This window comes from Penicillium cinerascens (genome assembly GCF_028974065.1).
Source record: "Penicillium cinerascens strain IBT 15544 chromosome Unknown contig_9_segment0_segment0, whole genome shotgun sequence".
In the NCBI taxonomy this organism is placed as follows: Eukaryota; Fungi; Ascomycota; class Eurotiomycetes; order Eurotiales; family Aspergillaceae; genus Penicillium; species Penicillium cinerascens.
Genome location: NW_026695296.1, coordinates 2056546 through 2079762, shown reverse-complemented (window position 1 = coordinate 2079762; position 23217 = coordinate 2056546). Strand labels below are relative to the sequence as shown.

The 23217-nt window shown below is 50.4% G+C and overlaps 9 protein-coding genes across 9 annotated transcripts; 4 read left to right on the top strand and 5 right to left on the bottom strand.

The window, feature by feature from the left end:
- Nucleotides 1-181: 181 nt before the first annotated feature.
- N7498_007624 (uncharacterized protein) lies at nt 182-2088 on the top strand (the record flags this gene model as incomplete). Its single annotated transcript, XM_058454686.1, has 2 exons — nt 182-1798; nt 1999-2088. 2 exons carry the CDS (start codon nt 182-184, stop codon nt 2086-2088), a joined length of 1707 nt encoding a protein of 568 aa, XP_058306935.1.
- Nucleotides 2089-2161: 73 nt separating this feature from the next.
- Nucleotides 2162-4148, bottom strand: N7498_007623 (GMC family oxidoreductase; the record flags this gene model as incomplete). Its single annotated transcript, XM_058454685.1, has 4 exons — nt 2162-2370; nt 2419-3069; nt 3121-3695; nt 3757-4148. 4 exons carry the CDS (start codon nt 4146-4148, stop codon nt 2162-2164), a joined length of 1827 nt encoding a protein of 608 aa, XP_058306934.1.
- A 396-nt stretch (nt 4149-4544) lies between these two features.
- N7498_007622 (uncharacterized protein) lies at nt 4545-6881 on the bottom strand (the record flags this gene model as incomplete). Its single annotated transcript, XM_058454684.1, has 1 exon — nt 4545-6881. The coding sequence occupies one exon, from the start codon at nt 6879-6881 to the stop codon at nt 4545-4547; it is 2337 nt and encodes a 778-aa protein (XP_058306933.1).
- A 1612-nt stretch (nt 6882-8493) lies between these two features.
- N7498_007621 (RICIN domain-containing protein) lies at nt 8494-8937 on the bottom strand (the record flags this gene model as incomplete). Its single annotated transcript, XM_058454683.1, has 1 exon — nt 8494-8937. The coding sequence occupies one exon, from the start codon at nt 8935-8937 to the stop codon at nt 8494-8496; it is 444 nt and encodes a 147-aa protein (XP_058306932.1).
- Nucleotides 8938-10135: 1198 nt separating this feature from the next.
- N7498_007620 (Acyl-CoA N-acyltransferase) lies at nt 10136-10787 on the top strand (the record flags this gene model as incomplete). The annotated part of the gene is made up of 2 exons (XM_058454682.1): nt 10136-10526; nt 10573-10787. Coding segments are annotated over 2 exons (606 nt in total), but the record flags the coding sequence as incomplete, so codon positions are not given.
- Nucleotides 10788-12083: 1296 nt separating this feature from the next.
- On the top strand, nt 12084-14476 carry cat1 (catalase catB; the record flags this gene model as incomplete). The annotated part of the gene is made up of 5 exons (XM_058454681.1): nt 12084-12371; nt 12435-12660; nt 12707-13122; nt 13179-13343; nt 13397-14476. 5 exons carry the CDS (start codon nt 12084-12086, stop codon nt 14474-14476), a joined length of 2175 nt encoding a protein of 724 aa, XP_058306930.1.
- Nucleotides 14477-15050: 574 nt separating this feature from the next.
- Nucleotides 15051-15699, bottom strand: N7498_007618 (uncharacterized protein; the record flags this gene model as incomplete). The annotated part of the gene is made up of 2 exons (XM_058454680.1): nt 15051-15520; nt 15636-15699. 2 exons carry the CDS (start codon nt 15697-15699, stop codon nt 15051-15053), a joined length of 534 nt encoding a protein of 177 aa, XP_058306929.1.
- Nucleotides 15700-16452: 753 nt separating this feature from the next.
- Nucleotides 16453-17982, top strand: N7498_007617 (beta-glucosidase; the record flags this gene model as incomplete). Its single annotated transcript, XM_058454679.1, has 1 exon — nt 16453-17982. The coding sequence occupies one exon, from the start codon at nt 16453-16455 to the stop codon at nt 17980-17982; it is 1530 nt and encodes a 509-aa protein (XP_058306928.1).
- Nucleotides 17983-18790: 808 nt separating this feature from the next.
- On the bottom strand, nt 18791-22214 carry treA (alpha,alpha-trehalase treA; the record flags this gene model as incomplete). Its single annotated transcript, XM_058454678.1, has 4 exons — nt 18791-20008; nt 20063-20350; nt 20406-22145; nt 22203-22214. 4 exons carry the CDS (start codon nt 22212-22214, stop codon nt 18791-18793), a joined length of 3258 nt encoding a protein of 1085 aa, XP_058306927.1.
- Nucleotides 22215-23217: the final 1003 nt, after the last annotated feature.

The following is a 23217-nucleotide window of genomic DNA, read 5'->3' as shown; positions in this document are numbered from 1 at the left end:
GAGACAAACCACGATATTATCAGTGGCAAATCGCTGGCTACTTATCAGATTGCCGAAGCGGCTGGCTGCAATTAACGTCCAAACTTTACCACCAGTGATGTGAGCGTGGGGTAAACAGACATATCCCGTCACCTTCAAGATTTCTCCCTTTTTTAAATCATATTAATTACCATTGCCCACAATGTCCACCTCAACATCTTCGCTTGAGGCGAACCTCGCCTACAAGCCTCAAATTCTCAAATTCGGCACCAGTGGTCGACGTGGCTTGATTGTCGATTTGACCCAACTGGAAATTTACATCAACGTTCTTGGTGAAATTCGCTATCTTCAAGCCATTTCGCCCTCCGAAGGTGGCATCGAGCGTGGTGATGACTTTTACTACGCCTACGATTTGCGCCCCAGCTCAATTAACTATGTTGAGCCGAACCGCGGCGGTCTTTGCCAGGCCGTCGAGAAGGCCCTGAGAGATGCGGGTATGCGGCCTATCAGCCTAGGCGCGATCCCCACACCCGCTCTTACTCTTTTCGCTTTGCAAAGAGGAAAGGGAAGTATCATGGTTACTGGTAGCCATATTCCTTTCGATCGCAATGGCTACAAGCTCAACACCTCCAAAGGAGAGCTGCTGAAAAAGGACGAGCAGCCCATCAATGAGTCCGTTGAGGTTGCCCGGAAAGAGCTTCTTGCACAGCCACTTGAGCAGTCTCTTTTCAACGAGCAGGGAATGCTTCGTGCTGCCACTGTGACCCTTGAGACTCCCATCCCCGAGGGCAAGAGTGAGTATATTCAACGGTACCTTGATTTCTTCAAGGGCGATACTCTGCAAGGCATGAAGCTACTGGTGTACCAGCACTCTGCTGTCGGGCGCGATCTCATTGTCGAGCTGCTCGAACTTCTTGGTGCCGAGGTAATCCCCGCAGGCCGCAGCGAGACTTTCGTCCCTATCGACACTGAGGCTATTGACCAAGCTCAACTTGACACTGTCCAAGCTCTCTCCGACAGCACGGGACAAACCTTCGATGCGGTGATCTCCACGGATGGCGATAGCGATCGTCCCCTTCTCCTGTCGCCTGAGGATGGCAAACTCCGCTTCTTCAGCGGAGATCTGCTAGGCATGGTTGTTGCCGAATTTCTCGGTGCTGACGCAGTCGTTGTCCCCATCAGCACCAACGATGCCATTGACCGTGGCCCTCTTGCCAAGGCCCTGTCGCCCAAGACTAGAATCGGCAGCCCCTACGTGATTGCCGGCATGCAGAACGCCGCCCTTAAAGGACGCAGCCGTGTTCTAGGATGGGAAGCCAACGGCGGTTTCCTCACCGGCTCCGATATCGAGCTTGATGGCCGAAAGCTCCCTGCTCTGCCTACACGTGATGCAGTCCTGCCATTTCTTTGCGTCCTGTTTGCCGCACGCAAGCGTCAAACCAACGTCCCGACTCTTTTCAAATCTCTGCCCGCCCGCTTCAGCAAGGCGGCGGTGATTCGGAACTTCCCTCGCCCAACGAGCGCAAAGATTGTTGAGCGCTTTTCGCCTATCGACAAGGCAGATCATGAGATTCTGTACTCTAAGGAGGGCATGCGGAAACTCAATTCTAATGGAGAGTTTAGAAATATGGTTACTGTGGGAGATGCTCGCCATATCTTCCAGATTCGTCGCGAACTTGAACAAGTATTCTCTGCTGAATCTGGCTTTACTCCGGTGAAAAAGACAAACTATACCGATGGAGTCCGTATTACGTTTGAAAACGGTGACGTCGCTCATATTCGCCCTTCTGGCAATGCCGACGAGCTTCGGATTTACTCTGTTAGCGATACCCAGGCTCGTGCGGATGAGATTTGCAGTCAGGGTATTGAGGAGCCCAATGGCTTGTTGAGACAATTGGCAAGCATGGTCTAGAATGTTGGTGCCTTAGATGAGGGCTCCAATCTTCAACAACTGGAGGTGTATCAGGGCTGGACTGTTTATCCATCAGTTCTCATAGATCACTTACACGTGCCTTGCAGCATGTGGTATATAAAATTGCCATCTGCCACCATTTAAGCATCTTCTGCATTGTTGTGTTGATTGAGCAGATCAAGGAAAGACTTGCTTGAATTGCTTTGTTTTATTTAGTTTCATCCATCTCGGATCTGAATGTAATTAGACTTCTAGATGTCGATGGTCTCTTTACGTCGAGTCAGACCAGTCCTCTCGAATCATCACAGCTCCTTTCTCCGCAATAGCGTAGACTGTTGCCTGTATGTGCGCTCCAACCTGCAACGGCATGATACTTGCGTCGATAACTCGCAGACCACGAACCCCGTAAACCCGAAGACGTTCATCAACCACCCCGGTTTTTATTCCCTCCCGGCCCCCCATGGCACACGTGCCGACAGCTGGTATAATCGTTAGTCACCCTTTGTGAGCAAAATGGATCCACGTACGATGCCAGTCCGTGACAGTATAATTCGTCACAAAATCCTCATGGGCTTGTTCTTCACGGCCTGGCTCCGCTACCGGAGGTAATACACGACCAAGGATAATCTTCGAAAGAGGCTCCGTAGAGCAGATCCGATCAGTCATTCTCTGCCCCAACGCCATCATCTTCTTGTCAATTGCTCCATGTTCTAAGTAATACCGTGGATCAATAATGGGCTCGTCATCAATCGTAACTTCAGAATCTCCAGTTCGGGGAGGAATATGGATCGATCCACGAGAAAATGGATACTGCAGCATTTGAAGCATAGTCGCGTACTTCTTTCCAGGCTCGGAATTGTGATATGGACTCCAGTTTCCAACATCAAATATGTACTCGATCTGGCCTCGATTGTATCCGAATTGTTGAGCGATAAGCCTATCGCGTGCTAGTCCAGTCTGCCGTGCGATTCCATCAGCGCGAGAGGATAGATCGGATAATTCCTGTGGTGAAATCATTTGTGATAGTGAGCAGTATGCGACGGAGCAGGGCATCACTGTCCATGGTCCTGTCTGCGAAGCGTGGTAAGCACGGTCGGCAGCCTCGCTCAAGATTGGGTCGCTGATGATGTCGTCGCGAGATGACAATGTAGGGAGAACTTCGAAAATAGTCGCAGTCACTGAAATAAGTCAGTATTTTATTAGTAAAAGCGAGAAGCCGCACCTCATACTCATATGGTCTTGCAAGTTCTCTCCCACATTGGGACTGTCAACCTTCACTTCAACGCCAGCAGCTTCAAGCACATCTCGTCGCCCGATTCCCGAAAGTTCTAGTATCTGAGGTGACTGTATACTACCTGCGCTTATGATCACCTCTCGTGCAGCTTTGATATCCATCACGACCCCATCGTGTCGCACTCTGACACCGGTCGCGACCCAGGAATTTTTCTGCTCTAGGAGAACTTTCATAACCGTCGCCTCGGTAAGAACATGCAGATTGGGACGTGATGCAACAGGCAAATAGTAAGCCGATGCAGCATAGCTCCGTTCTTGAGTATCGGGGTTTATCGTGCAGACCAGATTCCAAACCCCGCAATTGGAGCCCGCAAGGCTTTCAGGATTGGAAGGGACATCCAGTGCGTTCAGAGTCTGGTGCCAGTACTGATGTGTTGGGCCATACTGCTTGATGTGTGTGGTGTGCAGTGGACCATGTGTTCCATTGAATTCAGACTGATAAGCAGAGTGATAATGTTCCTGGTGGGCGGCACTGGGAGGGTGAAATGTCTCGCTACGTCGAAAGTAAGGACTGCCACTGTCAGCACCGATAAACCGAATACCATAAGGGGCCGAAATTCAAGTATACACACAGCAAGTCGTCCCATCCCCACCCGGTATTTCCCAGCTGAGCCCAAGCATCGTAGTCCTTGCGATGGCCGCGATTCCACGCCATGAAATTCAACGCGCTGGTGCCACCAAGAACGCGTCCCCGCGGCCAGGGCAGCGATCGCCCGCCTAGTCCTGGCTGGATAGTTGTCGTGAATTTCCAGTCGTAGTCGGATCCGATGGTTTCCCCATAGCGTCCGGGCACTGTGATTGCCCCATCATCGCTGTTCAGGGCGGACGGTCCCGCCTCGATTACTCCCACGTTGACCTGGGTATCCTCGCTCAGTCGTACTGCCACTGCTAAACCTGCGGTGCCCCCACCCACGACGATGTAATCAAGGGGTAAATTGGCGAAGTCTTGAATGGATTGGGTCATTTTGTTGTTGGTTGATTATTGAAGTGGGGAAGGTGGAGAGTCGCAAGTTGGCTGGACTTTCGCAAGGCTGTTATCTTCATTAAGCACAACGCCTGTCAAATTACTGTGTTTTCATTTGAAGAGATAGATTGACGTTATTAGATGTCCACGAAGATTTCAAAATGGAGGCAAGGGTATCTTGACGCCCGCTGACAGTTAAACCCCTCCTTTCCAATAGGAGGAAACGAGATAATACAGTGATGCGCTAATTTTAAAAATGCGACATTCAATAAACTGCTTCCGATGGGTTTTGAGCGTAAGGGACACATTAAGCTGAGCGTGGAGTAAGCCCACTAGCTCGGGGAAAGAAATATTGACGAAAAGATTAGTTCTATTGGTTCAGCCTATTCACAGCTATCAGCCACCGCGCCTGATCGTGAGGGCCTCCTCGGTCGTCAAGGGTTCATTGTCTCCTTGATAACATTCATATCTCCGGTTCATCCGCAGGGGTTTACCTTCCCCTAAACCAATTCGACCAATGGGTATAATTGCATCGTCAGCAACACTACCAACTTCACGAACCACACCAGAAACTTCGTCAAGCTCCTTGACATGTTGGGTTTTGCTTGTAACTAGCATCGGGAAAACTCCATTTCCGTAAGCGGCACCAAAACGGAGCATGGCGAAAGAGTCCAGTCGTGAAGTCCAGCGGTAATGACGACATCCATACAATGACAGGGCCAACAGTATGAGGATGTACAGGCCCAGAAATGCGGAAACCACAGCCACACCGGCCACACTGGACTGCGGAACCATCATTTCAGAGCCGAGGTCTTGGTAAATACCATACGAAGAATCCAGAGATTCAACAAATTGCTTGTTCGCAAGGAACGCAGCAGCATTCAAGGCGTTGGTCAGGGTTCCCGTGTTGGAAAACGTTGAATCAAGCCACTGGCCGACTAAATAGTGGGGGTTGGTAGAGTAATAATAGCCTCCGGACGCAGTAAGAATAGTTGAGACACATGAATCTGCTGAAATCTCAGAGTACATTGCGCTGGAAAACATATTCGTGAGAGGGGCAATCTCAATACACATGGTGGATAGGCTTAAACTCTGGTTGATATCAGCGCCCATTATGTTTTGTTGAATGGTGTAATATTCAGGGAAGAATGTATTGAGAAATGATCCCGGGCCAAAGATGGCGAGTGCCGTAGTCAACAGAGGTCCCTTATTTGAGGTGAGCATGGGGGACCATGGAAGGGTTTGGTTGGTAGTCATGGTCGAATTGTTCGAATTGTCGGATGAATCACTTTGGCGTCGAACTTGCCGAGCGTAATCAAGATAGTACGTAGCGGCCTGTTGGATGCAGCTATAACCACCCTTGTCACAATTTCCCGTTGGATCCTTGTCAAGCAATGGTCCTGCAGTTTGGTTGTTCATATAGCTCGGAAGCTCAAAATAGCCGGCAGTTGTATGGAGCTTGACTTCAAGAAGTGTCCCATTATTCAGGGGCGACGATGGATACTCCCTATCTTGATTGGATGCATTGATATAAAGCACTTCGTAAAAGTCTTGGCGATCTCTGGTTGCTGACCAAGGGGAAGTGGTGTTTGAGCTAAGCATGCAAGCGGAAATAACCCAGGTCGAGGTAGTAGAGTATCTGCTCCCAGGTAAATACGCGTAGACAGACGAGTAGTTGGCGAAAAAGTTGGTAGGGTCAGAATGGCAGTTTGACGGATATTCATTTTCCTGGATAACCCGTACAGAGGTATTTGAATTGATGCGTGGAGCATATTGGCGGAGCAACCCGGTATTGAAGCCGTTCGGCAAAGGAGAAAAGAATGGATCGTTCATGGCAGACAGGTTGACGAACGTTGAGAATCGCTGGTGGCCTCCATACTCCCAGAGCTGTGGGTGCCAGGTGTGCATGTCTACCCCAGCGAGAGCATTGCGAGCTTGGACCACGTCGCTTCCAGCAGTAACGTCGTATTGTTCTCTCATATGCGCAAGATCACTTATCTGACCCATTTCATTTGGGTAAACAGGAACATGAATCGCGTTGGAGTTGATCACAATGGACTGGATCGGATAGATGATCAGACCGAGGAAGTGAAGGAAGATGGCTAGGGCCAGCAAAGCACTTCCATGCTGTTTCCAGCTTCCGGCAATTAGATCAGGAATCAATGAAATATCCATCCAACGACGATCTGCCAGATTCATGACTTGTCGCATAGTCATGCTCAACCCATCTTTTTGATTCTGGACAAAAACCACTGCTGCATAAGCGCAGACAGCTGAGGTCCATGGTAAGATGAGCACGCTGACGATGGATTGTATGATTCTCGCCGAGCGATATAGCTGCGCATCGATCGAATAGTCTAAGTTTTGCGGGTAAATGCCATATTGAGTAGTATATGCTTCCCAGCTACGCGTACTCATCGGACGAAATGACAAAATAGCCAGCACGACCCAAGAGTAGACTACCAGCGCGGCAAAAAGGATCGTGCCAAATAGAACCCATGGGGAATGATGAAGGGTTGCGCTGTGGCCACGTCCAAGGGCCTGGATCCTCGGCGCAGCTCGCGAATATGCGGGCAGTTCATCGTGCGGTAGGTGAGCTGAATCGGCATCTGGAGGCACGTCGAGAGCGGAAGGCTCTCGGGTCCTATCTTCTTCGGTGCTGGAAGCATATTCAGGTTCCGTCGTGCGTCTCGAAAGCGCCTGTAAGGCGATTTGGCTGTCATCCTCCTCCATTCGCAGTGTGATACCCCCTGGTGTTAACTTCACTTGCGCGGGTCATAGAACGAGAATTTTTATGGATGCGGGGATCGACCCTTTAAGTGCCCCTTTTATTCGCTGTTAAGGCTGAGTAGCTTGGCGGCTGGACACGGATAGTTGGGGCTGAGCCGAGCTTCCGTTGTCCTTGGGGCAGAAAGCAGCCTCACAACCAAATGAACAGCCAGGAACCTGACCAGTAATGGTGGCCTCGGACAGCCACTAGCGGGGCGCCATCATGCCTAGCGAGTCGCCCACCTATACGCGAACGGTCCGTGCCAGCAATCGACCAGTCATTTCTTCCCTCACAGGGCAAAGGACTTGGGGACGAGCCCCGCGGATGGCACAAACTAAATATATTTGACCGGATGAAATTCCTACCAGATTCCGCTACGTACACATATAGTGCCCATTTAACTAGGATGATCTTGAGACACCGTTAGTAATAAGGATATTGGCAGTGGCGGTTTCCGTGAGTCCGAGGTAGTGCGAGGTGGGGATTAGCCGACTAGTGGGCCGACGGGCAATGGTAAAAGGTCCGTGTGAACAAACAACAAGTTGTGCGGGGTTACACTGACTATGAACGTGCGAAGCTCAAAGTCAGTGGACTGCGTAACTAGTAAACTCTCATCTGATGGCGAAGAGACTTCTGGCCGTTGTGAATGAAGCAGAGAGGAATGTTTCGGCAAATTCTGACGCTCGATACACTTTTCGTGAAGTAACTGTTCATTTGTCAATCCTGAAGGCATTCCAATCACTAGAGTCTTCGGAAATATCGAGTCAAGAACCCGGTGAGAGGCTAGATTGTCTGTTGGCGGGACAGGGATGCAAATTAAACTCGGTATACCTGGATCAAAAAGAGGCGAAAAGATCCAGCCGCCACTACCAGAAGAACGTGTTATTTTCGCTATCATGTGATTAGGGTTTGAATCCATCTCTATGTTTCCGACATGGAAGGTGATATCAGGTGCTACTGTAAAAGTAAAATAAACGAGCCATCTACTATCACAGCTAACCCCTATACATTTCTCGAGCTCTCAATTGCGTCGATACCCACACCACAGGCGACCTCGAGACGTCACTGGGTCCTCACATCACAGGGCCCCCCGAGCGAATTTCATGGCCCATCCGCACCGAATCCGTCATTACCACCCTCCACATGACAGTAGGGTGGTAATGGTTATGAAAAGGAGATTATTACTTACTGGCAAAGTGACGGTGTGGCGCTAGCTTGGTTAGATCGCGTTCACAAATTTCGTGATTGCACGTGTTCCCAAACAAATCGCTCACCCGGCAAGAGGCATCATTTCCTGTTCGGCAATCGCATATTTGAACTAATCTTTTCGCGCCAGCTTTCAACCTTACAACTTATTTGCCTTACTCCGAGTGGTTGACTGATTCAATCGCGAAAGACTTTGCCCACGAGTGAACCGTAACGGTGATCGATTGAATGAAGCATAGTGTCATCACAAGGAAATTTTTTAATTGCATGTTTATGCTTCATAATTCAATACATTGTTTCATAGCGGCGGACATTGTTCATCAAATCCAACTCAAGATTGACCCGTGTCCATGACTGACCTCCAAGCATCTAGGCTTCGACCAAGGTAAATTGCTCACTCAGGCTGTCGTCATACCCAGCGAGCTCCAAGCTCCCATGCTCGGTGACGCGCAAAAGATAACCACTTCCCTTCGCAACAAGCTCATACTTGTTTTCACCTTTGTACTCGGGCATAAAGAGCTGAGGCTCCTCGCCCGCAAAGCACATGGAGCCTTCCTCGGTACCGCAGTTGATATTCCCGCCAAGGTGGTTTTCGACTTCCCAGTAGCCGTTGTCTCTGGGTGTGAAGGACCAAATCTGGCCAGGCTGGCCATTCCTGGGGTCAAAGGATAGAGGCGCTCCCCTGTGGGTGAGGGTCTCGGTCAGAACCAGGGACTTGCCGAATTTGGCTGATTCGATCATGTAGGTCCCTTCCCTCAGGCTGTATGCTGACTGGCAGAGGGCTGCGAAAGTAAGGACGAAAAAGGCTTTCATTTTTTTTTTTTTGATTAGATAGGTAGCTTGGACAGAGAAAGAATGATTGTTAAACGATGCAAAGGCAGATCTTCGTTTTGGCTGAAGTGAATGGGATTGCTGGTCTGCCTTTCATTGCGGTCGCAATTCCCCAGTATTTATAGCTTTTCGTGTTTCGAGGAGAGGCTGAAGGTCAACAATGCATGGTCGTAAACTTTTCCAGGACTGTGATCGCAAGGTAAGGGATGCATAGACTATTGTCATGCGCATTGGGATATCTATGCAGCCCAATTGCATGTTATTGGTACTAAACGGTGTGAGAGATTGGAGCCCTCATCCTAAGGCGCCAACATCGGTCGGCATCTCTCTGCCCCGATGGCTGCTGATTGGTCAGCTAGGCCCACGAGGATGGTTATTCGAAACTGGGCTGCATAAACAGCTCGTATATGCAATTTCCTCATCTATATCACCTTCTCCTTTGTTTTTCTATCTAGTTCTTTCATGGGCCGCCGATTAGCGGTGTGAAAGAACACTTTTGTATGCATTTGCCTTAGGAAACAGTTCTCAGGGAGAGGGTATAAATATCCCCCTGAGAACTGTCCATCTTCTTTTCGTCTGATCACCCCTAGTATTTCTCAACAAACGGTTCATCAAAAATTCAGCTCACAGTTAAGCCACATGCGCTATATATTCCGCCCAAGCGGGGTGAAATCGGTCGCGATTGTTTCCGCGGGTACTCCTTACGGGAGTACGGGTTGTTTGGACGTATCGTGCAGGATCGACACTAGCTGATCTACACGAGTCGCAGACAACCATGGGATCTTCTAATTGCTGCACAGGCTGGTTAAAATATTCGCTCAATTGGAGGTTGGGGCAGAGAGAAACTGTTCGAAATGCATGTAGGCAGTCCAATAGTACACTTTTTACTTTTTCCATCAGATAGGCTGGGACCTCAGACAATTTGATTCCCTGCCGAGAAAAAGAAAAACAAATTACTGAATAATCAGCCAGCCCCGGACCCAGCCGCATGATTCAACTCTGTAAATTTTACCTTCGACCCGTTTTCCCAATAGCTTCCTAGTAGCTAAGCAGGTTACATCGGCCATAGACCGCGGAGATTAGCGACCGCGGAGCCCCCACAATTCCCATCGGGACTACACAACCGTTCTCACCCCGCCGATTACAACACAGCTCTTTTTTCAACCACCACGCGGACAAGATGGCAATCGGTTTGCTTGTCCTACAGCCAGCTACATTGGATGATATTCCCGAATTGACCGCACTATGGTTTGAAGTATTCACAGACCCCGCTATGCGGCAATTATGGCCCGACACGCCCGGTACCCGCAAGTGGTGGGAGGAAGCCAACCGCGGGGACATGACCGAAAAACCGTATCAGAAATACGTCAAAGTCATTGACCCGGAATCGAAAGATGCCAACGGCCGACCGCGGATAGTCGCGTATGCCAAGTGGGATCTGGCTATGCCCGACGAACGAGGGCCTCGGTTCCCGCCTTGGCATGAGGATATGGACAAGCAGGAATGTGATAATTTCTTCAATCCGATGGAGATAAATAGGAAGCGTATCTTCGGTGATACGAAGCATTACTGTATGTCGCTAATCTTTTCATCCAGAGTTGCGTGCTAATTGTGCAGATTTGGATATGTTGGGTACACACCCCGATTACAGAGGACGCGGGGCTGGGTCGATGCTCATTAAATATGGCTGTGAGCTTGCCGACAAGAATGGTGCTGGGGCTTACGTGGATGCTAGTAAGGCTGGAGCACCGTTGTATGCCAAATTTGGATTTGTCGATGAGAGCGGGCCGGATGGTGGAGAGGTTGCTTCAATGGCTCGCCGATGTGTCAATGTATGATGCTATCCACTTCTACGATCTAGTCTATAATACCGCCGCCTTCATCTCTTTGCGACGACGGTATCGCTTGAACCAGGCACTTGGAATTAACCTGATACTTCAACCGAGGATATTTCATTTCCCATGCCAAGAGTCTCCGCTCACTACCTGCAACTCCACGCAATCTCACCAACAAACAGCCCAAAGCAGCACCCAACCCGGGCACAAGACTTCCAAGAGTCTAAATTTATCACAACCCCCTGCTCCCAAGGCTGCGGGGGAAATTATAACTCTTAGCTTTCGGGTCTGATCAAGCAGTCACGGCAGAGCTAATCTACCGACCTCCGACCGGCCGAAAGCCAAGGCTGGCAAGACCAGGAGCGAAAGTACATGCTCAGAACGGGGAAGATGTGCGCTGCAGGGGTTACATTGCAGGAACCCGCCAAGTTTACGATTCCTCTGCGTGCCTTGCACTTCGGCCTGCACTTCCAAATACCGCCTATGTAACGGGTACTCCGTATATGGACGCGATCAACGTGAGACACCTCCCTGTCTTCGCTGGAAATACAAAACGCCGAAGATTTAAGCTCCCCAAGTAGGCGACGTCAGACCTTTCAAACGCGACTGTTTGAATCCCGAGATGCCAAGACCCTGTTTACAAAGCGAAACCGTCGTATGGCACGATCTTTGCACATCACCCTTGCTCCAGGCGCTATTACCAAGCATCGCGGCCTCGACCACTCGCTTCAAAAGCAATCGTCCCCGCTAAACAACGTCGCCAACTCTGCCAAGACACTAACGCACTCGTTCTCTTCATGACTCGGTCTTTTTACTCGATTTTGAGTTTTCCGACTTAAACCCGCCCGTCGCCAAGGTCTCATTGTCACATACCTGAAGCTCGACGATCGCGTCCACATAATCTCTCCGGCTTAGCCCATGTTTAGGTGATCATGCAGCTCTAGTCCAATTTAGCATTCGGGCCACTTACGCCATGATCGGTGCTAACTACCCGTTCCGGGGGCGCATTTTCCGACACCTCTATTATCAACATGGAGAGGGGGTCCACCGGTCCACCCCCGTCACACAACTAGGATTCTAAGCCGCTGTGCTAGGTATAATCACATTGACTTGATTGGATATCTAGCTTTATCCATGTGGTGCCTTTTTTTCTTCCGATTGGAATGGCCGTTGGCTGCAAGGGAGCTAGCAAACAGGCCCATCTACCAAAGTCTATGTATTTAAACGGAACCTCGTGCCCGGGCTTTAAACTCTCGGTTGCAACCTTTCTTTTCCCTCGGATAATCTCTTGCAATGCATGTGCCGAAGCTCCTCGTGGGTCTTGTTGGCGTGGCCAATGCAGCTTGTCCGTACATGACGGGTGATACGCCCGGTCTTGAACCTCGTGACGGTGGAGACGCTGCTTCGGACACCGAAGACTACCTCTCCCAGTTCTATCTGGATGACAAAGATGCCTTCATGACATCGGACGTTGGTGGTCCGATTCCAGACCAAAACAGTTTGAGTGCTGGTGAGCGGGGCCCGACCCTGCTTGAGGATTTTATCTTCCGTCAGAAGATTCAGCGTTTTGACCATGAGCGGGTATGTCCCAATGAAGAAAGACCGTGATCGCTGTTTACTGATAAAGTATGCAACGGCTTATAGGTCCCCGAACGCGCCGTCCACGCACGCGGCGCCGGTGCCCACGGAGTCTTCACATCATACGGCGACTGGTCAAACATCACCGCAGCTTCATTCCTCTCCGACGAGAATAAGGAAACACCAATGTTTGCTCGCTTTTCTACCGTCGCGGGCAGCCGCGGAAGTGCCGACACAGCGCGTGATGTGCATGGGTTCGCGACGCGCTTCTATACGGACGAGGGAAATCTCGGTACGCTCTATATGGTCTGTTGTTGAACTCCACCTGACATAGCCAGATATTGTCGGAAACAACATCCCCGTATTCTTCATCCAAGACGCAATCCTTTTCCCAGACCTGATCCACGCAGTGAAACCCCGTGGTGATAATGAAATTCCCCAGGCAGCCACTGCACATGACTCGGCCTGGGATTTCTTCAGCCAGCAGCCAAGTTCATTGCACACTCTATTCTGGGCGATGGCCGGACACGGTATTCCCCGATCATTCCGCCATGTCGATGGTTTCGGGGTGCACACTTACCGCTTCGTGACTGATGACGGGGCTTCGAAGCTGGTCAAGTTCCACTGGAAGACTTTGCAGGGTAAAGCTAGTTTCGTGTGGGAGGAGGCTCAGCAGACTGCTGGCAAGAATGCGGATTTCATTCGTCAGGATCTTTTTGATTCTATCGAGGCTGGGAGATATCCTGAGTGGGAGGTGAGTAACTATCCTGCTATATCATCAATCTAGATCAAGGCACTGACACTGTTTAGCTCGGCGTTCAAATTATGGAAGAAGACGACCAACTCCGCTTCGGATTCGACCTCTTCGATCCAACCAAGATCGTACCAGAAGAACTCGTCCCCATCACCCCTCTCGGCAAGATGCAACTGAACCGAAACCCACGAAACTACTTTGCCGAAACCGAACAAGTCATGGTAAGTCCATCCACCCCATCCCTCAAACCCAAACCGCAAACTCACAACCACAGTTCCAACCGGGCCACATCGTGCGCGGGGTCGATTTCACCGAGGACCCTCTCCTCCAAGGCCGCATCTTCTCCTACCTAGACACCCAACTTAACCGCCACTCCGGACCCAACTTCGAACAACTCCCGATCAACCGCCCACGTGTCCCAATCCACAACAACAACCGCGACGGCGCAGGACAGATGTTCATTCCCCTAAACAAAGACGCTTACACCCCCAACACCCCCAACGCCGGCTCACCCAAACAAGCGAACCAAACCGTCGGAAACGGGTTCTTCACGACCCCCGACCGAGGTACAAGTGGCAAGTTAGTCCGTTCCGTGAGTTCGACATTCACAGACGCCTGGTCCCAGCCCAGATTATTCTGGAACTCGCTCGTTCCAGCGGAAAAACAATTCGTCGTTGATGCGATGCGCTTCGAGAATGCGAATGTCGTTAGCCAGGTGGTTCGGAATAACGTGATCGTCCAACTTAACCGCATCAGCAATGATCTTGCGAAACGCGTTGCGGAGGCTATCGGTGTTGATGCGCCGTCGCCGGATCCGACGTTCTACCATAATAATACGACTGCGCACATCGGTGCGTTCGGGCAGAAGTTGCTCAAGCTTGAGGGGTTGAAGGTTGGACTTCTTGCTTCTGTTCAAAATCCCAGTTCTATTGCCCAGGGAGCGAAACTCCAGGGTTTACTTTCGAGTGCTGGTGTTGACGTTGTCGTGGTGGGTGAGCGTATGGCGCATGGTGTGAACCAGACGTATTCTGCGTCGGATGCGACTAATTTTGATGCGGTGCTTGTTGCTGATGGGGCACAAGGGCTCTTTGGCTCCAGCTCTGAAGGTGCTAATAAGGGCGCAACGTCATTGTATCCGGCTGGGAGGCCTGTGGAGATTCTAGGAGATGCGTTTAGGTTTGGGAAGACGGTTGGTGCTCTCGGGAAGGGTGGGAGTGCGCTTGATGCTGCGAATATTTCGCAGAAAAGGGAGGGTGTTTTTGTTGCGACCTCTGTTGGGGATGAGTTCGTTAATGGGTTGAAGGAGGGATTGCGTACTTTTAAGTTCTTGGATCGCTTTGCGCTGGACGCGTAGGAGGTTCTTTGTTTATAGTTGAGTGTCCAGTATATGATAGCAGACACGTACATTTTCTCGCCGGAGTTGCAAGTGAAATCCAAATAAATCAACTCTTTGTTATGCAAATAATAATCAAAACGTCGAGTCGAGTATATAGAACTTTCGGAAATTGGTGTCCCCATCTACACTCTTTCATTGTTCCTCGGGCCTTAATGCCTAGAAGAGCTAATCTATTCTGGCGTAGTCCCAAAACACCCCTGGGCTCTAGGCCTTGCATTGTAGAATACCGGAATATAGCATGAGGTGAATCTTTATTTAATACCTGTTGCTTTTCTTTGGTCGTGTGAAGGGGAAAAGCCTCAAGTGAGTGTCCGGCCTCCACCGCCTTCCTGCCTGTAGGATAGACATACCGGGCCGAACCGAGTCCTGCAAGCCATCCTCGGGGTCGATGCCGTCGGGGGCTCTGGAGTTTAAATGTCAAATGGATACAGACACGATTAAAAAACCAAGCGTACGTCAGACCAGGGAATGGAGGATCTATAGCAAGGATGGGAGCCAGAAGTGGCGGCCAGCAACGCTACCAGTCTCGCCCTCAATACACCCCGTCCTGGACCTCATTCGAGGCATCTTCCATGTACATCCCGTCGCCCAAAGACGTCCACAGCCGTATTAGATTAAAGACCGAACAATTCATCCACCCTTCAAAATCGGTCTCTCCTTCTTCGAGTTCCGGAAACGCCTCCACAGCTGGAAGGAACCTTTGCCGCAGCTCTATATAACAGCGCTCCCCATGCTTCTCCCGGTGCTTCTCTGGAGTCATTGCCTCGCCTAGCCGTTGGACAGCCGCCTCATCCATCACCAAGCACGCGCGGTACTTGTTCCATGCATCTTGCTTATCTTGGGCTTCTACCCAGCCTTCAAAATGCCCCCGCATTACGTCCAACGAAGCCCCGTCCAGCGTTGCTGGCTCCTCGATCACGGTTAACTGATGGCGCGCCCAGAGCTGATCGTTGGGCGTGGGATCCGGGTTTTCCAAGCCGTACTCGTGGAGATCTTCGTAGACTCCCGCCTTGATCCAGGAAGTGAGGATTTCGATTGCTTTGTGGAATGCGGGGTCGGAGCGGTAGGTTGTGCGGTAGACGGCCCAGCTCTTCGCGCATATCCTGGAGCATGCGACGGGAGGTGCGGTTGAAGTCGATGGACCTTGTGGTCGCTTCGTCGAGTTGAGGCGGTCCAAACATGATGGATAATTGGTCAAGAGATGTGTATCGGGAAGAGAGAGAGATCCAAGAGTCGCCACTAGTATCGCACTCTTTGCCTGTTATGCACAAGCTCGAGGTCTGATCTCAACTGTTTGTGGTTTATTTTGCATATTCTTTGCGGGGCTGAGGAGGTGAGCCTCGGGAGCCCATAGCTAGTTCAAAATAATAGAAAATTCCGGGGTCAGACGACCCTCATCGGGTTGATATTTTTCAAACATCCCGTAGGTCTCCATCTAAGATTGAGAATATTCTGGATTTTCAACCGCACACAAAATACGTACCAAAATTGTTCTACCTCAGTTACCGACTATTCAAATAATGACGAGTAGTATGATCTCCAGATTTCATGGGCTTCAGTTCATGAAGCTAATCAGATTCCTGGTGCTCACTTTTGCGTTCCTTCGATCCGTCACAGCGGAAAGGGATGGACACTCGTTAACTTCTTCATCTTCTATTTCTGAATCCTCACCGACCCTTTCTTTCAGCCATTTTTCTTATACACAGGTCACTACTGAGCGGTATGGCAAACCCTTGCCAAGTCCTCTCAAGTTCAAACCATATGGGCCACATTTTCAAAAAGCGTCCAATTTACTACCCAACCTCACTTATACGACTTACTCATTGGATCGCCAGGCAACGGCGACTCACGATCATAACCAATACGGGCCAAGTGCCTACGCTGCTTTGTGGCAGACGTTGTCATATTCTTCCAGTGTCCCTTTCACGACTACAATGTCTCCTCATCCCATTCCCACGAGCGAACTAGTTTATCCACCGCGGCTGTATAATCCCCTGCCCGGTGCGGTGGATGGCTTTCTTTCCATAAGAGAGCAAAATTCTAACAGAAAAGGTCTTCAGCTCCCCAGCAATTTCATGTGGGGAGTAGCTGGCAGCGCCTGGCAGACAGAAGGCGGGCTGATGAGCGAAGGCCGAGGCCCAAGTGTGCTGGATTTTATTGGGGCGCTCCCGAACAAAGAGGGCCTCAACGACTCAGTGACAGCCGACATGTACTACTTCATGTACAAACAAGACATTGCACGTTTGGCAGCAGTGGGTATACCTTATTATTCCTTCTCCATCAGCTGGACACGCATTGTACCATTCGGAATTTCTGGCTCGCCCGTTAATACAGAGGCTCTGGAGCATTACAATGATGTAATTAACACATGCATAGAGCATGGTGTTACTCCAATAGTAACACTGTTGCATGATGACTCTCCAAATGGTATAGACTACGATAACGCGACGTCTTTCGGCGCAGCATTCTTATACTATGCAAAGATCACCGTGGCAAATTTTGGCGACCGCGTACCTGTGTGGATAACCTTCGGTGAACCAAATGGAGGAATCGGCATTTTCTTCAAGAAATACGACACGTTCCGCACTTTACTCCTCGTCCACGCTGAATTCTATCACTGGTATCGTGATGAGTTCCGCGGCACAGGCCAGATTTCTATCAAGTTTGCAAACAACCTGGCGACGCCCCTTCATGGGCCGAGCAGTGCTGTTGACGTGCGTGCCTCACTACGTTACCAGGACTTCCTCCTAGGTATCATGGGCAATCCAATATTTCTGGGTCAGCAGTATCCAGCAAGTGTGCTGGATACCCCCGATTTGAATTTAACGCCCCTGACAGCCGATGAGATAGCATACATCAACGGGACGTGTGACTTCTTTGCACTGGACCCATACGTAGCTCAAATTGCTACGGTCCCACCGAGGGAAGATCCCAACCACGCACCCGACGACTACCAGCAGCTGAGGGATTGCATCACCAACTCAAGCAACCCACTATGGCCTCAGTGCGCAGAAATCACGAGCATACAGCAAGACGGTTGGCCCATGGGATACTTCTCAAACGCATATAGCAAAGTGGCACCTAACTACGTTCGTCAACAACTTGGATACGTGTGGAACACATTCAAACCACAGGGCGGAATCGCTATTACTGAGTTCGGCTTCAATCCTGCTTTCGAGGAGCAAATTTCTGGTGAGGCACAGCGTTTTGACCTCACTCGGTCACTATATTTGCTCGAGTTTCTCGACGAGATGCTCAAGGCGGTCCATGAAGACGGTGTCAAGATGGTTGGTGCCTTCGCCTGGAGCGTGTTCGATAATAATGAGTTCGGCTCTTTTGCTCAACAATATGGCCTGCAGAGTGTCAATCGCACTACTGGAACGTTTAAGCGCAGGTATAAGAGGAGCATGTTTGACTTTGTTGATTTCTTCCATGAACATGTCGCTTCTTGTGAGCAAGTTTAGCTAAGCTCGGCTGTTGCTCGATAATCAACAAGAACAAATGATTTACTTCAAGGCTGAGAAGGGTTTGAAGTCGAAGGAAAGCTAATTATCATAAAGTTCTGGTTGATATTTATTTCATTGCTGCAGCCAAGCATTCAACGCAGTATAGTAGACAACATATTTGAAATAACGGCTGGCCATCGCTCATTGGGTTTTAGGTACCTGTATAGGAGGTTTCTATCGAAAGCTATTACTTTCAGGTGACCTTGATAGCCTCATGTAATCACTGCAGCTGTGCCAAGCGATCAATATTCTACGGCCGTCTTATCACTTTGGCGCCTAGCCTTGAAAAGTGCCATTTTTACCCATCTTGCTCTGTTTTTTGTTTGAAAACTGGGCAATTCTTCCTATCGCACTTATATCTTCAGGTTTGAAAAAATGAGCCAAAAGCTCTTTGGCATGCACGAAAGTTGCTAGGTAGGTAGATTGCTCTGAAACGAAGAAGCGGAGTAAAGGGTTTACAACCCCGCGCGACTCGCCGCAAACATTCGCTGGCTTCCCTATTCCCTGCTATTTTTACAAATGCCATATATGCGGCTGTCACGCTTTCGCTCATTCCAGGGCCGCAGCGTGCGAAGCGCCACCAGTACAATACTGCGGATAATGACAGGGTAAGTCGGAGATTTTTCAAAACAGACTAGCTTATCTTAGCACTAGGATCCGAGAAGAAATCGAAGATTGCACTCGGTGACACCGATTTTCGGAAGTACAGTATATAGATCAATGGGATCAATCAACTATTTCCACTTGCCATCTTCAGGATATTGCCTTAGTTCGTAGGCACAAACTGCTGATGGCGCTTCATGAAAGACCCCTGGTCCGCCATAGCTGCTGCCGCGTGCACATTGATCGCTCTCGGAGCGTTTTGAGATGACTTACCCTGACCACTCTTCCCCTGGCCAATAATGCCCCACTCCGCAACAGTAGCACCGGTGCCATTCCCGGCCGCCAAATCAGCAGCATCGAGTCCCTGATTACCAATAATCAGGAGGGATGCATACTGCGCGGCGGGCACAGGGTTCGAGAGTGTCACGTTCGTACTGTTGCTGGTAGGCATGACAATGGCATCGAAGTTGGTGGTCTTCGGGTCATATGGGGACGAAATTTGAACATCATTCAGAGACGTCACCACCTGGAACGCGGAGCTCTGGTTCGAGGCCATGTAAGCCATGGCGGGGTTGTCAAGGGTCTGGTTGTGGAAGAGCACGGTCACATTGACAGGGGGTGCTTGGGCCCAGTCGAAGTAGAAGCCCGTGACCATGGAGCCGGCCTCTTTGCCAAGCGAGACTGTGACTGCACTCAAGTTGACCGCGAGGGCTGGCTGCCATTTGGTCGAGGTTGCACCGTCGACCACTGAGATTGGGAACTGGCCGGGTTCGTAGGCGTCAGTTGACTGGACAGGCTGGCACTGCACCAGGTTACCATTGATCGTTTTCATCGAAGAAATCTGGCGATTGGGAAGAACGATGGATCGGTTTGCAGGAAGACTGTACGTGGTCATGTTGGCTTCGCTGCCGGACTGCACAGTAATTGTCGTGTTGGCGAAGCGCTGGTCCGCAGTGTTGAGAGGCGGCGTGTCAATGGCCCGCCTGATTGTGGTGTGGGTGTAGTTAGACCAAGCGTTGATGGGCCAGCCACGCCAGTAAAACATCCGATACTTCAAATATGGGATTTGAATTGGCAGATTGGGATCCACGTGAAGGATGTCATCAGGCTTCAGACGAAGACCCAGGTAGCCGAACAGAGCCACCTGGTTAGCACCACCGTGGCCAGTAAGGAACGGGAACGCCGGATGAGTGCCTCCATTAAGCGTGGCATTGTCGATCAACTCCTCTGACATTTGGAAAAATGGAGGACGAGCATATGGGAGGTATGAATACTGCCCATAGGTGTAGGCTGAGCAGCCAGAGGGTGAAACGTCATTTGCCACGATCGAGAAGATGGCCCATGTCATGGCAGGTCCATCAGGCGACTGCTTATTTGCGTACTATAGGAAAAGTCAGCATAAGTGTTCAGTGATGTCTAGTTTTGAAATACTCACGTAATCCAGGTCATTCAGCGAATCTTGAGTGGTGTAGTTGGAGGTGTAGTCCAGTGGATAAGTGTCGAGGACAACGTCAGCCTGCTTGACCACGGTACTTCCATTCATAGTCGTAAACTCTAGAGTCACTCCGTTTTCGCGAAGTACCAGTACATCATCTGCCATCTCGCCCCAAGTTGAGTTTTCCTCAAGGCCAAATTGTTGGCGGAAAGCATTGCTATTTTTGAGAGTCTTGGCGATGAGTGGCATTGTGTAGCCACCAGCATTGATCATGTTGGCGTACTCATCCTAAATTAATTAGATCCACGTCGAAGATACACAGAACGCAGCTTATAGTACTTACCGGATCGGTCATGTTCTTGAGGGTCCACTTAGACCCGTTGCGCACCACCAAGTCTGCAAAAAGAGTAGCAGCGGAGTCGTAGATCGGGAAGTGGATGTCCTTGAAAGTTTGCGTGTCACCACTGGTAACCCATCGGTTGATCAGAGAAAGTCCGATATCACCATTAAGATGATATTCGTAGTCCCAGCAAGGACCAGTGGCCGTGCAGTTGCCGAAACGGCCACTCGTCCACGGGTAGATGGCTGCCGCAGATGAAAACTGGGTCTTGTTCTGCGACCCCGCATAGTTGGTCTTGATGTTCTCTTGAGCCATTCCATACTTCTCTGCACGGTAGTTGGTAATGCGATCCGCAGCTTGCGGGTGTGAGGTGGTCAGACCAGGCTGCATCCAGACATCAGCATCCCAGAAAATCAGCCCAGCATAGGAATCCGAGGTCAAGCCGCCAACGGAAATGCTGTCAACATTCACGGCGGCTCCACCGGCCTGTTTGATGGCATTTTGACCAACGGTATTTTGCAGCAGGTAGTAGGGATTAACCACCGCAATCACGGACGAGTCAACGATGTAGGTATCAGCTGGCAGACTGCCATTGCCAGGGAGAGCATAGCTATCAACCGAGTTGTCGGGCATGACACTCGCCCACTCTCTAAGATGAGCGAGAAGGGACTTGGAATATCCATTCGCCATCCCAGATGTGACCGCCTCCTTGGCTACCTGCTGTGGGTCGGCGAATGCATCTGTGGATGCTGCGCCAACGTACTTTGTAACTCGTACCGCTTGGCCTGCCTTGAAGTTGACATCCACGGACTGAGCAATCGACGACTGGTTGGCACCAATATACGGCTTATCGGACACAATCTTGCGAGATGTCAGGTTCACATTCGAGTTGCCTGTCAAGTTGGCATAGATGAAGGCTGTGACGTTGGCAATTCCGTTGGGTCGTACTGCCGAAAAGATTGCACCATCGTCTTCACCGGAATCCACAAAGTCGGTTCGCACAGCAGACGTTCCGTCGAGCACATTGACGATTGTGGCCTGAGAATCAGAAGAGGGTACAACTTCCATGTCTACCACCGCCTGGTTGATGTAGAACTTGTTGGTGAAAAGGCGATAGGTAATCTGAAATGAGCCTTTGTCACAGGTCGGCGTCCATGTATACGTCCAAAGCAAGAGTCCTGCTTTGAAATCGTATGTTGTGCGAAAGTTGGAAATGGTGCTGTTGTCGACCATTGCATTCAAATAGGTGTTGTTGCCAAGATCCAAAATCAGTCCGCTCCAGTGAGGGACACCGCTAATAACACTTTCGCCCCCATACTGGTAAAGCCAAGGAAAGTTGGCTTCATCGGTTGTAGGCTGGTAGTCAAAGAAGCCAGCAATAGTCGCAAACGACTGGCGTCGAGAGAAGAGAGGCCAGCCACTGATCACGTCGCCACCATCCGCCGCCTGGTCCATTTCAAAGAACGGGCCAACACTTGCAACGTTGATTCCCAAGTATCCGTTTGCTACGGAGCCGCGCGATTGAAAGCGGCCCGGCTCGAGGTTGCTGGTGGAGAGAAGCCAGTTTTCCTCGTCCCACGTCACGCCATCGAAGCCGGTCTGGTACACCTTGCTGCTAAAGTTGCCTACGGGACCTGGGCCACCGTATCTTTTCATGGACTTTATGATGCGGCTTTTCGAGGAGGCTCCATCGGCAAGTGCGCTGAAAGTCAAAAGCAGAGGCAAAGCCGCCCATGCGAAAGGCTTCAAGTGTATTAGTATTCAACACTATAGAGAGACTGCTGGAAGGTCGATGCTTACTTTGAATTGCATCTTGCCAGGTTCTCACCCTAGCGGGCGCTAATATCCCTATCCCGGGCGAGTGTCTGGTGAAAAATTTCTATGGACACGGCAGTCCGATCTATGTTGAACAACGGTCAGGAAATGTAGGCAACGTTCGGGAAAGGCAGTCAATTTAAATGAAAAATACGGGAGGAGACGCACGGATGGCAAAGAATTTAAGTGAATCCTTCAACCAAATGAAGCGAAAGGGAGTGCCGATCCAGGAACCGTATGGCGGCGGTCGCTCGGGCTCAACGGAACCGGGAGCTCACGGTGTGGGGAAGCAATCGAAGCTTACCGTGCCGGGGTGCAACTTCTTCCCCGTTTGAGGAAGGCTAAACGAAAATGACTAGTGGAGCCGGGCATCGTTCAGGGAAGATGATGGAAAATGTCGTATGAGGCTGCTTTGTTCGAGGCTGTGTCAGATGAACGGCTGCGGGGAAGCGCAAGCCATGCCAGCACTGTGGCGCTTCATTTGCCCGCGACCGAGTCTGGGGACGGGAACCCGGGCAAGTACTCGCCGAAGTTGGAACCGGCGTGCCGTGCGCATCGTCATCGAGTCCAAGGTTTGGCACAGAGTTCGTGTGGGGAATCCTGGAGCCGTGGTTTCCGGTTGGGGGCGAGGTCCCGCAGTTGGCCCGGCAAATGGCCGTCCTGCCGTGTAAGGCAGGTCGCTGAGCAGGCAGCAGGTATGGAAATGGTACTTTGGGGTGTTGAGTGGGTTGGTGGAAGATTGCTGTGGTGGTTTGCGTCAACATCCCCTTTTTGGCCTGAAGCCTCAGGCATCAATTTTTCTCAACATTGACACACTATACTTCTTCACTTGTTCAGTTCTGATTCTGACAATGGGACTATCAGAAATCATTCTTGCTAATGATGTTCTGAGATTCAATTCTGTGGCTCAAAAAATCACGTCATCTGCTAGGTTAACACCCACCTACCCCTGGCACAAGCAGTTGGCAGGATCATCAGTAGAAACTTACAATCTCCCATT